This window comes from Narcine bancroftii, chromosome 3 (assembly GCF_036971445.1).
Source record: "Narcine bancroftii isolate sNarBan1 chromosome 3, sNarBan1.hap1, whole genome shotgun sequence".
NCBI classification, from domain to species: Eukaryota; Metazoa; Chordata; class Chondrichthyes; order Torpediniformes; family Narcinidae; genus Narcine; species Narcine bancroftii.
This window is the reverse complement of record NC_091471.1, coordinates 141,035,931-141,054,814: the sequence shown is the minus strand read 5'-3', so window position 1 is coordinate 141,054,814 and position 18,884 is coordinate 141,035,931. Positions and strand designations below refer to the sequence as shown.

Genomic DNA, 18,884 nt, shown 5'->3' with positions numbered 1-18,884 from the left:
CCCTAGAAGGTACAACTCCAAATCCTGTGGAAAATCAATCTTTGTAATTTCCACCCACCACCCCCCCCCCCCACCCCGTGTCCCCCTGGTCTTCCCGAAGGATCTCACACTTGTACACAGCCAGATAGAGTGGACAATGATTCCAACCTCCATAATGCACCTAAAGCACATTTCTGAAATTTCTGGCTTTGTCTTGTGTGATTTTAATTGGTGTGAGGTGTAACCGATGCAAAAAATTGCACCAGATGTGTTTGGCATTAATTAGGCACTATAATTGAGGGAAATCTAAACGATGTGAAAGAAATAGAAGAAAAAGAAAAAAGAAATGAGAGAGAAACTAAGTCAAACACTTTAGTTTATGTGGACCAAAGTTTGTTCATTCTATAGGGGCAGCACAGTTGGCGTAGCTGTTAGTGCAACATCATTACATCACCAGTGATTAGCACTGGGGTTCGAAACCTGCACTGTCTAGGAGTCTGCATGGTTTTTCCCTGGGTGCTCCGGTTTCCTCCCATATACCAAGGATTGCAGGTTAATAGGGCGGCATGGGCTAGTGGCCAAAATGGCTTATTACTGTGCTGTATGTCTAAAAAAATTAAATTTAAAGAATAAAGGGGTTGAGTATCAAATTAAATAAACTACGAGTCGAAATTTAAGCTAATCAGAATGAGGTGGCGGCCAACATGGGGCATGGAGTGAAAACTTAATACACTTGTTTTAAAGGAAGGGACTCAGATTTGTTGAAGGGCTAACAGTAACATTACTGATAAAAATTATTTTTAAACCAACAGATAATATTAATAGGCAAGTAGACGCCAAAGAGTAAATGGAAGAAATGGAGAATATCAAGCCTTTAGAAGTTGCAAAGAGACTCCCCAGTAGTTGCAACAAGACAATCTAATTAAATAATAATAGATCTTTCCTTTCAACAGATAATTTTATAAATTAAAAACTGGGATGAGATGTCTGAGAGACAACAAAGGTTTTTTGTTTAAAAAAGATGTGCAGTACGGTAACAGGCTATTTCAGCCCACTAGTCCATGCCACCCAATTAACCCACACACCCAGTATTTTTCAAAAAGTGGGAGGAAACCGGAGCCCCCAGGGGAAACCCACGCAGACACGGGGAGAACGTACAAACTCCTTACAGACAGCATGAGATTCGAACCCAAGTCCCGATGACTGGTGCTGTTAAGGCGCTGGGCGAACTACTACGCTAACCATGCCACCCTGTATGTCTTGTGCATGTTCAGGATTGCTTTTGGCAATGTTAACAAGTATCACATAAAGGAACAGCCTCTTAAATTTGATTATGTTGTATTTAATTAATAGGCCAAATGGAGCATGAACATTTATTTAAAAGTAAGCATAATATGACTGTTCAACTCTGCATTTGAAACAGAGAAACAAGATAGATAATTAAGTTTTTTTTTAAATGTAGGCTCACTTAGGCATGGTGAAAATAGAAATCTGCAAGTGGATAAAACAGGACATCATTTCTTAAACGTCACTGCCCTTCAATTTAATGGTATAAAATTCTGCCCTCCCTAGATCCCACGAAGAGTACACCAGATGTCCAATTAGCCAAGTTATAATATTAAATTAAAATAGAGATAACAAGCATGCAAAAAAGCAAATGGGACAGACTCTTATGTCAGCCTTTGTAATAAGGAGGAATACCTAATACAACACTTTTTCCATTTCAACATTTGCTGTTTGGTAAAAATCAATTTCAATTTGTATTAATGTTAACCCTCTTACTTCGTTGATTAATGTTCAGAAGCCTTACTATCCACAACAAACTGAGATCAAAGCAATCTGATATCAAGGAAAGGGTTCAAATCAAAAGGCAGGAAGTATTTTGCATGAACACTAGAACAGAAAGAATTACAGTATCCTCACCAGTTTGAGAGCCATACATCTGTCCAGGTATAAACTCTGGGCAATTGATTAAACGGGAGAAATCAGTCCTTGGAACATCAGAAATGGGTAGACCTGGGATTGGCCATTTTTCAGGACACTCCTTTTTCCTCAACTTCTGGTCCATGATTTGTACCTCTGTACTTTCTTTTAAAGCCTGTGAAATTAAACTTCTGCATTGATGAACCATAATTTTAACTGCAACAAAATAATTTAAACATTGCTTCCATATTTGATTCTTGTGTTTCCAGAAAACTTAACACATTTTAAAGTTATTATTTAAAACAATCTAATGAGTAAAAGATGGCAAGATATTGGAATTATCCAAGTACAACTGTAATCACAATAAATGTTCCAGCTGGAGAACAAATGCATTCTCTCATTTCTGGTTTTCATAATTCTCATCTGATTCACATTACATTTGGGTGTGAAGTTATTTTCATGTACATTCTCCAATGGCCACCCCCCTCACCCCAAAATATTCTTCCTTACAATTTCAATGTTGAGATAATATTTTCCATGACTTAAGAGACCCATTATTGGATTCAAAGCTGAGCGAATAAATTGAGCAAGATAATAACTTTTACACAATGCAAAGTTTACCAATGTTACTCACATTAACAAAACATTCACAAATGCAGAGCATATAAATATGGAAAACTTATTCATAATAGTTTTTCAATTCATTTGGAAATACTAGTTCTTCAGTGTGCAATTAAACAAATTCAATTAACAAATCAGACAATGCATTCAGGATCTGTTGTACAAAATTCCTCTCTAATCTATGTCCATGAAAATCTAATGGGAAGTTGTATCTTGATATAAAGCCACAGTAGCACTAAAAGCAGTTTATGGTAAATATAAAGTAATCCATCTTACTTTACTGTTCAATATCCATAAACAGGAAAATGCAATGTTACAATAAAAACTAGTAATAGGATGACAGCAACAATGCAGTTACTATTCGTGCTTTTTCTGCTTCACTGAGTTCCAACAGCACTGAATATTCTCATACTGACATCTAGCCTGTGCATAATGTTAAAAAAAATCTGCCGAAGAAGATTTGGAGGATCATGGCAGACTTGAGAGGAGGAATCCCTGGACGAGGATCAAGTGAGTAATAAGTGAGTAATAATAAATAATATACACCAATTCTGGAGGAATTCAGCCAATCTTGCAGCGTCCATATATTGTTGACGTTTCTTGAGGCCTTCTTCAAGAAATAAGCAGAGAATTAGCAGAAAAGAGGAAATCCCAAAATAGACAGTGCTGGATGGGGGAAGGACCAACAACGAAAGGTTTTAATTGGATTTGATAAAGGGAGAGGAGAGAATTGATTTTGTCTGTATGAAAGGAGACAGAGGGAAAGAGAGCTGGGGGGAGAAATGAGGAGGTTTAACAAAAGCCAGAGAAGTCTATGTTAAAGCCATCTGGTTGGAAGATGCCCAGACACAAGATGAGGTGTTGTTCCTCCAATTTGCAGGTGGTGTCAGTCTGGCAGTGAATGGGACCATGGACAGATATGTCAGCAAGGGAATGGAATGAGGAATTGAAATGGGTGGCCACTCAGATACTCTATATCGGCAAGACTTGGCAATTTCTTTGTTGAGCTCCTTGGCTCTGTCCGCGACAATAACATGGATGTCTCAGCGCTGACTGGCTGAAAGACCAGCTGAGTTCCTGGGTTTGGTGTTTTTAACTACAATCACAATATCTGCAGACTTTCATGTTTCACTCATATTTACTATGGGTGAAAACGGAATACAAGGGGTGATCTCTGATGGCATTGCACTATAGGCCCTGAAGTAGTCTCCAAAATCAAGAGTAGCAAAAAAGTAAGGATTTTACAGATAGGTATAAAAATAATAGGTGATTTTACCTTCCCTAATATTGACTGGGACAGGCATGGCACTAAGGAATTAGATGGGACAGAATTTGTTGTGCGTCCAGGAATATTTCCCCAAGCAATACTAGTAGATTCAGTGGGGCCAGCACGAAAACTCCTCGAGAAATGAGGTGGGTTAGGTGCCCAAAGTATCGGAGGTGGGAGAGTGTTAGGCACTTTCAAACCAGTAACCATAACTCTATTGGAACATAGCAGTACAGCACAGGAACAAACGTCTCAGTCCAGAATATCTTTGTTGACCATGATGCCAATATAAAGTACACATCTGCCTGTGCAGTCTACATCTCTCCATTGATCCTCTAACATTTGACATTTCCACCCTTAGGTCAAAAAATTTCAACTACTTACATTTATTCTCAACAGGATCCCTACACACCCAGCACCCCACCTCCACCAACCCCCCCCCCCCTTTCCCCCAAGTAAAAGCCTTGTTTTCTTTTCATGTCATGTACTATAATTTTTTTTAAATGTTGTTGGTAGAAGTATGTAAGAAATCAAAACTTGACTGCTTCACAGTAAAAGGGGGCCATATATTTTGAGCAGAGTCCAAGGAGGACCATTAAGCCCTGACGCTCCAGGGAAAACAATCCAGATTTGTCCAACTTCTCCTGATAACCAATGTACTCTAATCCGGGCAACATCCTGCTGAACCCTTCTGCAACTTCGCCAAAACCACCATATTTTCCAGTTAGGGATGAGAAGAATTGCACATGATTTACCTCATGATTTACGACTTCCCCACTGATTAAAGTAAGCCAATGAGCCTCCTTCATAAGCCTACCTCCTTGAATTGCAACTTCATATGTATATCAATACTCCAAAGAAGTCAACACAAAAGTCTGCAGATGCTGAGATTGTCGTATAAACATACACAAATGCTGGAGGAACTTAGCTGGTCTTGAAGCATCCATAGAAAGTAAAGATATATTACTGTTTCGGCCCTGAGCCCTTCTTTGAGGTACTTCTAAGTGTTCTGCCATTTACTCATGTTTGCCTCTCATTTGATCCTTGAATTTGCAATACCTAATATTTCTCCACATTAAACACTATTTGCCATCTCTCTACCCACATTTCCAACTTGAATATATCCTGTCTCCTTTGTGAAACATGGAAGTCTGCAGACACTGTGATTGTCGTACAAACACACTAAAATGCTGGAGGAACTCAGTTGGTCTTTCAGCGCCCACAGGAGTCAAAGATATACTGCTGACACTTTGGGCCTGAGCCCTTCAAGGAATAAGCAGAATGAGCAAAAAACAGGACATCTCAGACTACAGACAGTGCCGGCTTTGACAACTTTCCTTACTAATAACAACTCCACCAATTTTCAAGATTTCTGCAAACTTACTAAACAACCTAACTTCATTTTCATCCAAATACCCACTCTGTCTTCCATAAACTTGGTAATTTTGAATCTCACCTACTAAGTCATCATAGATTTTATGTTCCTCAATCTTTTGAATCTGCCAACCATGAGGGACCTTGTCAAATGTTATACTCTTCTTCTCTTTGGCTTGGCTTCGCGGACGAAGATTTATGGAGGGGGTAAAAGTCCACGTCAGCTGCAGGCTCGTTTGTGGCTGACAAGTCCGATGCGGGACAGGCAGACACGGTTGCAGCGGCTGCAGGGGAAAATTGGTTGGTTGGGGTTGGGTGTTGGGTTTTTCCTCCTTTGCCTTTTGTCAGTGAGGTGGGCTCTGCGGTCTTCTTCAAAGGAGGTTGCTGCCCGCCAAACTGTGAGGCGCCAAGATGCACGGTTTGAGGCGATATCAGCCCACTGGCGGTGGTCAATGTGGCAGGCACCAAGAGATTTTAGGCAGTCCTTGTACCTTTTCTTTGGTGCACCTCTGTCACGGTGGCCAGTGGAGAGCTCGCCATATAACACGATCTTGGGAAGGCGATGGTCCTCCATTCTGGAGACGTGACCCATCCAGCGCAGCTGGATCTTCAGCAGCGTGGACTCGATGCTATACTAAAGTCCAAGCATACAACATTCAATGCCTTATCTCTCAGCACTCTATCTATCTCCTCAAAAAACTGTCACGTTTATACAGCATGACTTCACATGCTCAAAGCCATGCTGATAATTGCTAATGTCTTCTTTTTCAGATAAGTGTAGGTCCTATTCACAATAACCTTCCCCAGTAATTTTCCTATCACTGATGCAAGGATCACCTGTTTACAATTTCTTGATTTGATCCTATAGCCTTTCTTGAACAAAGGAACAATGACTAATTGTAAACCTCTGGAATGTTTCTTGCAACTAAAAAATATAACATCTCTGTCACAGTTACTACAATCTCCTCTTACCCCTCTCCATAACCGGAAATAAATCCTATCAAGCCACAAGGACTTACATTAATGTTGTTCCAAGAAACCCAACACTGCCACTGTCTTAATAGCAACGTCCTAAAATAATGGAAAAATCCTCCTTGTTCTGACTATCCTTTGCTCCCTCGCCTTGATCAATATCAATGTGAAGTACTAGTTTGGTACCTTGTCAACTTCTTTTGGTCCAGGCACAAATTATCTTCTTTATCCTTAAGTGGTCGTACTAAGTGGTCGTACCTTCTCCCAAGTAACCTTTAATTTCTATGTATAAAATGTCTTTTTTTTTTAAAAAGCCAAGGACATTTCAGCCCTCTTTTACACTTATATTCCTCAAGGACCCTGTCTGAGCTCAGCTTCCTAAATCTTATATATACTTTTTTTTAAGACTTCTAAATTAGCAACATATTGTCAAAAAGTTCCCAAATCTACTCTCCCCAACTCACAGCTAATACTATTGCCTTTCTCAATTTAGCACTCCCCCACCACCCCACGGTCTAATCATCTCATAACCTACAATCTGAAAATTTATGGAACTATGAATACTATACCTAAAATTTATTTCCTCATTGCAATTTGTTTGCACTTCCTTTTTGTTTACATTTCTCTTTTGTATTTATATCTTTGAGTACTTTTTTTTTGTACTACAATAAGTGGAAATTCTTCTTAGCCCACAGGAAAAAGAATCTCAAGGTTGTATATGATGTAATGCATGCACTCCCACGATAAATCTGACCTTTGAACTTTAACATACTCTCACTGAAATCTCAATCACCTGACCAAATAGAGGGTATAGTTATGCTCCTTCCCTTTTTGCATCTAACAAATTCTGTTCTTGGGCACCAAGGGAGTCCAAGACCATACTGGGGAAATTAAAGTCACCCAGCACAACAACACTGTTACTTCTTACGACTTTTCAACATCTACCTACATACATGCTCTTCCATCCTCAACTGGTTAGTGGGAGGACATTATGAAGTGAATGCCCCTTACTCACCTTTCCCCTCTCCTGTCCTATTATCATATCCAATTAGCACCCTTTCTCTGTTCATTGGTACTCTTCCCCTCCCACCCCCCAGCCTTTAAATACATGCATCTGTCTATTTTCTTATTCATACCTTGAAGAAGGGCTCCAGCCCAAAGCATCAGTAATATATCTTTACCCCCAAATGATGCTTCAAGACTAGCTGAGTTTCTCCAGCATCTGTGTTTTTACCTTGTAATCCCATCATAATGACTGAAACTTTATTATTCCTGACTTCTATCCACGCTGCATAAACACCTTCCTTTATGTCTTTAATGGACCTATAACATTCACCCTAAATAGGACAACTCACCACACAATTTAACTGATTGTCACAATGATTTAACTTTTCTGTTCTTCCGGAGAAAACATTTACCACCTTCAGGTTAAGGGAAAAGGCAAGACTTTTTAAATAAAAGACCATTTTCTTAACTTTGCTTTGTGAGCAGCATTTCCCTTACTTATTGAGAATATTTTCAATATTCTTTACTGAAAAATGCAAAGTCTTCTCATATCTACACACATTGCATCCAATGATGGAGCAACAAAAAATGTAGATGCTTCTTTTCCCCCCTCATGTGTTCTCAAGACATTTGAAATCTTTAGATACATCTCTCAACTTCAGGAACGATGTTGAGAAGATGTGCACATTAAACCTTGAGTACAAACTAGCTACCCCAAGATGAAAAACTATAACCTGTCACAAACAATAGGTGTGAGAGACAATAAAAAGCATCTACATGCTTGAATGTCGATTGAAAAATGCAACCAAAATGTTTCGATTGAAAAATGCAACCAAAATGTTACAAGTTAATCACAGTGGCTAGAGCATTGGGAAGCCTTCAAGGAATATACAATATAATTAGACTTCAAGGAAAGTGAATTTATATTTGATGTACAAGTCACATGGGCTATAGTGGGAGAACAAATAAGGCAGTTAGTTGAGCTGCCTCATAGGTCTCAGATTTATTGTCCAGATACATACATGACGTACAACCCTGAGATTCCTTTTTCCTGAGGGTGCGACAGAATTACCACTAATTGGTAGTACAAAAATAATGTGCATACAGCGTAAAACATGTTAACAAAAAACTGTAAACAAATTGACTGCAACAATAAAGTGCACAAGTAAGACTCCTTATATGAGTCTTTGATTGAGTTTGTCATTGAGGAGTCTGATGTTGGAGAGAAAGCAGCTGTTCCTGCAAATCTTGTGGCACCTATAAGGCTCATTTACTGCCTCCAGTGCTTGCTCCCTGCAACAGTGGTTTCTTCCAGGTATTCGAGTTTCCCCAAGGAAGAAAGGGATGGTAGATTAATTAGACAATGCAAATCTTGCAAGTGAGCAGATGGTAGAAGTGGAATGGTTGATAGAATATGGGGAAAAAATTAAGTGAGGAATAGCATAAATGGTTACTTGATGTGGCCCGCCTACATGATGTACGACTATGTGAATGACATTCTGGGTTAGAAATGGCACACAAGGATATGGCCATGCAAAGGACTTAGACATGCTTTCATTGAGGTCTCTATGAAGATTATCAAAAGATAGTTAAAATATCAAAATAAATAATTTTTTCACCAAAAATGGTCAAAGCAAGCACCAAGAGACCAAGGAAACAAAAAACAAAAGCTGAGAAAGTTTCTACGCACCCAGGAACATAGAGCGAAACCCCGAAAGGAAGTGACATAAGAGTGGCCTCGGGACTGCCAGACCCCAGCAGAGCTGGGGAGTCAAGGCAAGAACTAAACATTAACCATGAGAAAGTGGATAATTTGAGTAATCAATTTCTAGGCAGCGACACTGTAATGAGAGGCAGGTCTGAGAGGATGACAAATTAAAGATAAAGATTTAATGCAAAGAATGATCGAAGTAGAAATAGACATGGTAAACACGCAAGATAAGCTCAAAGCTATGGAAAAGATGCAAAGAAATGGGAGGCAGACAGACATTGCTGGATAAGACCGACTACATGGAGAATTTTAGCAGACTGTAGCGGCTGTGTAGCAGGCCGAGCGGGCACTCAGCATGGTAATGCGAACCGCCACCATCAGTGCAGTGCACGGACTTACCTAAGGGTAAGACATGCTAGTAGTACTGAGTGCCGAGGGATGGCACATTGATCAGCTGGGTCCCCTGCTGAAAGGCACAGGACGTTAACAAGTCTCAATTTAAATCTGTTGGTCCCAAGGTCCAGCAGCTATCCCTTAACAAGGTCCCACCTTGTCCTGTGGCGCCTGGGACAGGCAGGGAATAAAAGCCACTTATAAAGCTTCAATAAACCAGCCTTGAGTTGACTACTCTAGCGTGTGTTTGTATTTCTTTAGTAGCTCTACCGTAGTAGCTGCTACAAAACGAAATAAAGTTTGAATTATCGGACTGAAAGAAGGGATTGAGGGGAGAGATCTGGTGAACTTCTTTGAAAGATGGATTCTACAAATGCCTGGAGAAGACAAATTCAGAGATAAACTACATATTGAAAGGGCTCATCGGACCCTCAGACCCAGAAGAGCCAAAGATCAGCAAGCACGACTGGTTCTGGTAAGACTTTTGAGTTACTGGGAATAGGAGAGAATTCTGGGTGCAGCATATGAATAGTCTAAGCAAAACAATGGCCCTGCCAAAATTGACCTACTTTGATTAAGCAAAGGGAGGAATTTGACGACGTAAAAAGACAATTGTGTCCAAAGACTTGAAATACCCTGCGACTCAGAGGGTCAAAATAGCAGAAGGTAATCAGTGATTTTGCCAGACGAATAACGAGGTGGAAGACTTCTTGTGAGGATTATGAAAAAACTAAGGATACCAAAGAAGACTGAAGAATCTTTATAATGGGACTAAGTAAAAGTGGTATTTTTAAACTGTCTTATATTTATTGTTGAAAAGAGTATTTTATTTAAATGTTCACAGCGAGTTCAGGAAAGAGAGAAAACTTGGAAAAAGTAGTAGCAGGGTGGAGATTCCGATCTAAGGGGGAGAATGGTGCCGGGAGAAGAGTATCTATAAAGGATGGTGTTAAAGGAAGGGGTTCTTTTTCCTCAAAAGATTCTGCTGGCTTTCTTTTGTGGGATTTCAGGGTTTCCTGTTTATGTCACCATCAGGGCAGGGATATTGTATTTTTTTTTAAAAGGGAAAAGATCACAATTATTCAAACAATTGAAAAGGTTTTATTGTTAAACAAAATTTATTAGTTTTAATGTTAATGGGATAAACAGAACGATGAAAAGGAATCAGGTCTTGGCGCACCTATAAAAATTAAAGACAGGTAGTCTTTCTGCAAGAAGCACATCTTACAAAATCAGAACATGCTAAAATAAAGAGAATGGGTGGGATAAGTAATATCATCTTCATTCAGCTCAAAAGCAAGATAAAAATATATAAATAATAATAGAAGAAATATTGACTGACCAAACTGGAAGATTTGAAATAGCACATTATAAAATTCATGTAGAATTATGGACGTTTATGATTATTTATGCACCAAATTATGACAATGAAGCTTTTATGGTTATCTTTTTTTAAAATCAGCAAGTGGAAAACAAAATATACTAGTCGGAGGAGATTTTACTTTCTGTTTAGATCCAATATTGGGCTGCAAAAACGACACCTTCATTTATGAAGAATTTAAATTTCACGCACGCACGCACCTTAACTCCATAGAAAGAGATTATTTGTTCTACCCAAGGGTACATGATTCACATACAAGGATTGATTTGTTTTTAATATCTACCCAGCTAAAAAGTAGAGTGGTAAAAATGGAATATTTGTCAAGGCTTTAATTACATCATTTGCAATTAACTTGAACTATTGCAATAACGGACAAACAATTAAGTGTCTCAATGCAACACTGTTGAAAAGGAAGGACTTTTGTGAGTTTATTAAGAGACAGATAGAACTATTATGTAAAACTAAACGTTCTTCTACTGATAATAGCTTTTTAATATGGGATACGCTTAAAGCTTACCTAAGAGGACAAATTATTTCTTATACAAAAAATCTTGAGAATGCACGACAGATGTGGATGATTTGGAGAAAGATATAACAAAACTGGAAAAATATCAAAGGACAGGGTTACAAGAAAAATAGACTATTAGAGAATAAAAAAACATTTCAAACTTATAGAACAGGAAAACTATTAAAACTAAACAAAAATATTATGAATTAGGAGAAGGGGCATACAAAGTTCGATCATAGTAGGTAAAGACAGGAGTCATCTAGGATGAGAAATGCAATTAAAACAGAGGCTGATATAACAATCAAAAAAATAAATACATGTACACAATCCTTTATCCGGGACCCTTGGACAGTGTGTTCCGAATTTCGGAAAGCCAGATTTAAGCCCACCCCCTTCCAGTTGCGCTGCCGGTCTCTCGCCCGCCCGACCCGCGCTGCCGGTCTCTCGCCCGCCCGACCCGCGCTGCCGGTCTCTCGCCCGCCCGACCCGCGCTGCCGGTCTCTCGCCCGCCCGACCCGCGCTGCCGGTCTCTCGCCCGCCCGACCCGCGCTGCCGGTCTCTCGCCCGCCCGACCCGCGCTGCCGGTCTCTCGCCCGCCCGACCCGCGCTGCCGGTCTCTCGCCCGGCCGCCCGACCCGCGCTGCCGGTCTCTCGCCCGCCCGACCCGCGCTGCCGGTCTCTCGCCCGCCCGACCCGCGCTGCCGGTCTCTCGCCCGCCGAACCCGCGCTGCCGGTCTCTCTCTCCCCACTTGCCAGATTTTGGAGCTTTCCAGATTTTAGATGTCCGGATAAAGGATTGTGTACCTGTAATATTTTTAGACTGTACAATACAAAATTATATAAATCAAAATAATTAGATGAAAATGAGATCACGAATTTTTTGCAAATTTTGAACTTCCAAAATTAGAAGATAGAGAACGGGTCAATTTAAATGCCACATTCACAAGAAATTGAGAAAGCTTTGGGTGCCCTACAGGATACTAAGTCTGCAGGGAAGGATGGGGTTCCTCCCGAGTTCTATACACAATTTAAAGACTTGCGGATACCTCTTATGATGGATGTATTGGACTGGGCAGTGGAGACGCAGTCTCTCACAATTTTTCTTAACTGCTATAATTACACTGCTATCAAAGAAAGGTAGAGACCCATACACATCTGAATGCTGATTTTTTTAAGATATTGGCAAAGGCGCTAGCTAATAGATTGGGGCAATAGCTACCAAAATTGTTACATACAGATGAGGTAGGATTTGTCAAAGGAAGACACTCTTCAAATAGTCAGGGTAGACTATTCAAGATAATATTTATTGTCACACAATTAAGACTCTCAGACTTGATGCTTTCTCATCCTTTACTTCTACTAGGACTAACCTGGGTACTGACACACTGGGTTATATATATTTGTGGAAGGGTGACATCATGACATGGGCGTCATGATGCCCAGCAGAGAGCGAGCTTATACCCAATACTCTTTCCCCCAACCCCCCCATCCATGTGATAAATACTGACTGGGCCCCTTCAAACTAATAAAATAAAATTGGGCCCAGGACGACAATTGAGAATTAGAATACATGAGTAATTATAATTATAAAAGGGAAAGTATTTAATAATAATCAGGTAACACAGTCCTTAAAGGGTCCAGTGGTCTTCTTTCTCTTTTGGACTGCCTTGGCGTGGTTTGCTGTGCCGGTCTTTGCTCTGGATCCGTAGATTGTCGGACCGGTGATGACTGCCTGCCTTCACTGACCTTCGGCAGCGAATGCCTGTCTTCACTACCCTCCTGGCTGCGTGTCTCAGTTACAGGACTGCTTGGCTCCACGACTGTCTCTGACCCCCACCCAGTCTGAGGGGTGGGATGGTCGGGGCAGGACACAGTAGATCTGGTTCCACCTGCTTTAGTTCATGAGGCAGGTCAGGGACCTGTCGATGCTCTTAATTGGTCAATGTGTTGCTTCCACAATCTGTCCCCCACTAGAATAGAGTATGAGCAGGGGCTCAATATTTGTAAGATTACTCATACCACCCATAGGTCTTTATATTGTCCATAATCTTGTACCAGAACACTCTCGTCCACTTCCAATGTTCCAGGTGAGGTCTGTGGCAATGCTATTTTTAGCAATCGCAGACCCACATCTGGATGAACTGTGGACAGCCTGGTCCGCAGGTTGCGGCCAAACATTAGTTCTGCTTGGGTGCGTTTTGTGGTAGAATGTGTTGCATTTCTATATCCCAATACGAAACTGTAATTTTTGTGTGTCCAAGAGGCATTTAGAAGTTTCACGGTTTTCATTGCTTTTTTGAATATACAAAACGTTCTGCCTCCCCATTAGTACTTGGATGATAGGATGTGGACAAAATATGTCTGATATTGTTGTGGCGCATAAATTTTCAAAAAATATTTTGATGTTAATTGAGGTCCATTGTCCATAATTAATTCATGAGGCAATCCATAAGTGGCAAAGAGCTCGTAGACAGTCAATCATGGGATCTGCATTGGTATTTTTCAGTTGTGAAACTACTGGCCATCTGTAGTGTGCATCCAGATATTAGGAAAGTCTCACCCATGAATGGTCCAGCAAAGTCTACAGGAATCCGATGTCAGGGTTGGGACGGCCATTTCCATGGGCTAGCTTCGGTTTGTGACATATTTGGATGCATTGACTTGCATACTTTGCATTCTCTTACTGTTGTTTGAATGTCTCTGTCTATGGAGGGCCACCAGACATGCATCCTGGCGCCAGTGCCTTCATTCGTACCATTCCCGGATGGTTGTGGTGTAGTTCTGATAACATGGTAGTTTGCCATCTGGCTTAAATAATTGTACAGGTACCACATAATAAACATTGTTCTTCGACTGATAGTTCATCGCGGTGTGTGTGGTAACGTTTCAGATCTTCTGGAACGACCAGATTCAGGCCACCCATTAAGGGTGAAGTACAGGATTTTGCTTAATGTTGCCTCATTTCAGATTTCCTTCCCGATCATCTGGGCTGTAATGGGCAGTTGTTGGTTGTTCTTGGTTGATGCCTGCTGCCTCTGCTGTCCATTTAATAATTTCTTCTCGTTGTTCTGTCTCGGGTAGCAGCATGCATGATAAGGTTGTTGAGTGTTCCTGATTTATGTTTTACATCATAGTTATACACTGGTCGTAGCTTGGCCAATCCTTGAATTCTGGCCGCTGCTAATACTGCTGAGTTCTTAGTTCAGCCTGGTCAAAGCCCTTGTGGTTCATGCAAGAGGAGAGGACTGGCTGCCTAATGTTTCACTTGAAATAAGGGAAACAAATAGGAACTGTGGTGACGTTATCATCTAGAGAACCCTGAAAGGACAAGTTTCATCAGCAAGACACTGAAATAGTTCCTTTAAAAAGAATCAGTTGTGGGTGTCCAGTGAACAACAAATCTCTCTGAAAGTCGACAAGAACCTTCCTGAGCGGAAGCACCATAGCCTGGTGAACTTTAAAAATGTTAAATTCTGTGCACAGTAAAAGAATTGCCTGCAACCAGTGAACTTAAAGGAATGAGAAGTGAGACTGTGAATCAAATAACTTTTCTAAACTTACACACATATTACATACACATGTACTTAGAAGGGGGTTAAGTTAGGTTAAGTAAGTCAATAGAGACAAGTTAAAGTTTGATTCTGTTTTCATGTTTAAAGATAATTAAAAACAACATTTAAGTAACCATTCGTCATGGTGAATATCTATTGCTGCTGGGTTTATGGGTCCACTGGACTCGTAACACACCCAACTGAGAGTCCATGTAGTAATTTGTCCATTGTTGCTTAAAAAAAACAGGTGCTCCTGATATTCCGTGAGGCCCGTGTGTATAGGGGAATAGTCCCAGATGGGTGTTGATCGTCACATATTCCCTTGATTTTTTTTGTCCAATTCTATCTGTTGATATGCTTGTGACAAATCTAGTTTTCCGAATTTTTGCCCTCAGTTTAGTGCTTGAAACAAATCTTCTGCCTTGGGCATGGGATGTTCAGGTATTTTGAGTGATGGATTGATGGGGATTTTGTACCACAAATGCTAATTTCACAGTTTGCTTTTCATACGGGTACGATGGGCACTGCCCAATCGCTGTATTGTATTGGTTCTACATGCCTTCATGTTTTAGTCTGTTTAATTCAGCCTTAATTTTCTCTTTCATAGCAAATGGGACTGTTCTGGCTTTGAAGGATTTTGGTTCTGCATTATCTTTTAGTTGCAGTTTGGCTTGAACACCTTTGATTTTCCCCAATTCTTGTTGGAAGACCACTGCATTGTTGAGGATTTTGGTCGAGTTCTGGCTGGGAGGAGTCTGTGTGGTTTACATTTAGTATTGAATTGATTTCCAGCCAGTCAAGGTGAATGTGTTGTAGCCCCAATTTCTTCCAAAAAGTGCTGGTCCCTGGGTATCTACGATGTAGAGAGAGAGTGTTTTTGGTTGCTGTTGTTTGTATTGTACTTGGACCATACATTTTCCAAACAATTTGATTCTGTCTCCTGTAACAGATCTTCGAGTTATTTCAGTTGTTTTTAACTGGGAGGCGTGGTAGAAAGTGTTCCTTCACATGTAACTGTATTAGGGACACCTCTGCCCCTATGTCTAACCCCCATCTTCAAGGGATGTGTTTATTTTTAGCTGTATAAAGATTGTTGTGTTTCTTCTGTTTATTCCTGGGATGTATTGTATCTCAGTAGCTGTAATTTCAGGAGCTTGAAGGTCAGCCATTGGGCTGTTATCGTCATCATTGCTCGGTTGCCTCTCTCTGCAATTGTTTTGACTTTAGCTGCCTGTTTATTTGCAGGCCACCTGTGCTTTAGAAGCAGACATTTAGCTTTGATATGTCCTTCTGTTTTGCAATGGTTGCATTTAGAATTTTTGAAGAAAGTTTTCTGCTCAGTGGTTGTATTTCCCACAATGGAAGCAATGCTGGCGGGAAGACCTCCTGACCAGTAGGTCTGGTTGACCCACATCCAAGTCTTATCTGCCATTTCCAGAGCTGCAGGCAGCCCTGTATGCAATTTGTAACATAATGTCTTATCCATTCTAATAACGTTTGCCTTGCTTGGCGATTTGCCAGGCCCATCACTAATCTGTCTCGCAGTGCCTGATTTAGAAACTGCTCGAAATGACAGTGCTCTGCCAGTTTGCACAATGATGCCAGGTATTCAATTACTGTTTCTCCTGGTCCTTGACTCCTTTCATAGAATCTTTGTCTTTCTGCCATAACTGGTGGATTGGGGTTTAAATTGTTCCTTAGAGTTGAATGTCTTCGTCGCTGGATCCTCCGGGGCCAGCAAAGTCTTAAGGAGGTCAAATGTTTTGCTGCCCGTTATACTGAGAAAGAGGACAAATTTGATTTTTACTGGAACTTCCACAACATTGTGGGCTAAGCAGTAGTAGTTAAACCATTCTACGTAGTTATACCAACTTCCTTCCACTTCGTTGAATTCCCAGAACTTTCCCTCCACCATCTTGGCGCGCTTTCACCTTGATCTTTTGGCAGAAATTTGTTGAGGTTGTTAGGTAGACATTCTCTACCTTTCTTCTGTTGCTTTTCTTCTCACAATTGGTGCATATAGTGTGTGTAGGGTTCGTTTCATTCTTTATTGCCACTGTTGAATATGCACTCGCACAATTAAGACTCGGAGACTTGATGTTTTCTCATCCTTTACTTCTATTAGACTAACCTGGCTACTGACACATAGGGATATATATACATATGGAAGGGTGACATCATGATGTGGGCGTCATGATGTCCAGCAGAGAGCAAGTTTTACCCAACACTTGTGGCAAAATTAAAGTTGAATCCAAGTATAACAGTCTCCCAAGACTCAGAAAATGCATTTGAACTTTTAGAATGGCCTTTTCTATTTAAGACACTAGAAAAATTTGGTATTGGAAGAAAATTTATAAATTGGATAATAACTATCATACACCACAAGCCAAAATGATGACAATAATCATATATCAGCAGTTTTTCCCTTGAGTAAATCAAGTAGACAGGGGTGGCCTCTGTTCCCAGCACTTTTTATTGTAGTGATTGAACCACTGGGAGAGATTATAATGAGAGATCCCGACATTAAGGGTTTCAAAGTTGGAGAGGAAGAACAAAAAATTATCTTATTTGCTGATGGTGTGCTACAATGTACATGTGACCTGGCCAAGTCCTTGATTAAATTACAATTAACGTTAGAAAAATATGGAAGAGTATTAGGTTATAAAATAAATATGGATAAGAGTGAGAAAATGCCATTGACAAATTTGGATTATGAAAGATATCAAAAAGGTAGTAGATTTAAAGATGGAATTAAATATTTAGGAATAATGACAGACAATAATTTACAGAACTTACAAATTTAATTACACTCCTCTTTTAGAATAAAGATTTACAGAAAGTCTTGCCGATTACTTTAGTGAGAAGAGTAAATTGTATTAAAATGAAGGTGATGCCAAGATTACAGAATGGCGACCCACTTGCCAGCAAGCGAACTGGCTACCAAAATAGTGGACATGGTGTAGAAAAGGCAGGAAATTGACCTGCATCCAACACAGGTTTTTATCTGACCCGATAATGTCACTTCCGGACCATGTGACAGAAAAGCAGTGACATATACAACCCTAGCATGCAAGCCTGAGGTGTCAGTCTTGCACTGGATTCCACAGCATGTACAATGACTTCTCAGTGTATTCATCAACTTAACATGTACAGTGATTCCACAATGTGTACACCAATGTCTTTAGTAGCTCATTATAGAATACTTCACTACAACAGTATCTTTTTCCAATCGCTGCCAATTGAACTACCTAAAAAATTCTTTGAATAAGTAATTATATAAGGCAATTCCTATGGAATAACAGTGAAAAAGCCAACATGAGATAATAACCTGGGAGGCCTTAGGCTTCTGAATTTTAAGTAGTATTATTTATCAGCACAAGTGAGATTTTTATCATGCTCCATTGAAGACAGTCCCCCAGGCTCCCCCACTTTCTTGAACCGAATAGGATTGTATTCAATAAAAGAGGGGACAGTGAAGGATTTTATTTATGTAGAATGTTAAGGTCATAACAAAAAAGATAGCTAACTCTATATTAACACTTATGATTAGAGTATGGCAAGAAATAAATAAGTGTATTGTGTAAAAAAAAAAAGCAGAGATATCACTAAGACACCATTATGTAAAAATGTGTGGCTGCCCATGAACCTGGGCAACAAAATATTGAATTCTTGCTAAGACAAAGGAGTAGGATATATTGATAATTGTTATGTGGAGGGATCTCGTGTGTTTTGAACAATTAAGAAATAAATATGGAGTAGCTAATGGGACTTTTTGTTTTCTCCAGCTAAGATCATTCCTAAGAGAAATATGGAGGCCAAATTTAGTCCCATCTGAAATTAGTGAAATGGAATAAATGATTATGGATGGGGAATACATCGAAATCTATAACTAGGGAATACACCAAAATTTATAGCTAAGATATATTATACTTTTCAGAATGCAAATGCGAAACCAAATTTAGAGATCAAGAGATGAGAGTCAGATCTAGGTGTTACAATAATGCTGATCTGATTGGTGTTTGAATAGCATGACATCAATTATAAATGCAAGATATGGATTAGTTCAATATAATTTCCTCACCAATTATATTTTACATCATACAAGTTGCATGGATCAAAATCTGAAATATCGGAGATATGTTTTAGATGTGGGACAGAAATTGGAATGTTTTACTTGCCATGTGGTCATGTGTGAAGGT

General features: G+C 39.9%; 1 protein-coding gene across 11 annotated transcripts in view; it reads right to left on the bottom strand.

Moving 5' to 3' along the window:
- Positions 1-18,884, bottom strand: part of LOC138757621 (la-related protein 1B-like) — a 93,622-nt gene that overhangs the window by 23,882 nt on the left and 50,856 nt on the right. For all 11 annotated transcript variants that reach the window (XM_069925259.1, XM_069925260.1, XM_069925256.1 and 8 more), the window contains one exon: positions 1,903-2,077. In XM_069925259.1, the coding sequence (XP_069781360.1) occupies positions 1,903-2,077 (175 nt within the window). The remainder of the gene's footprint in view (positions 1-1,902; positions 2,078-18,884) is intronic.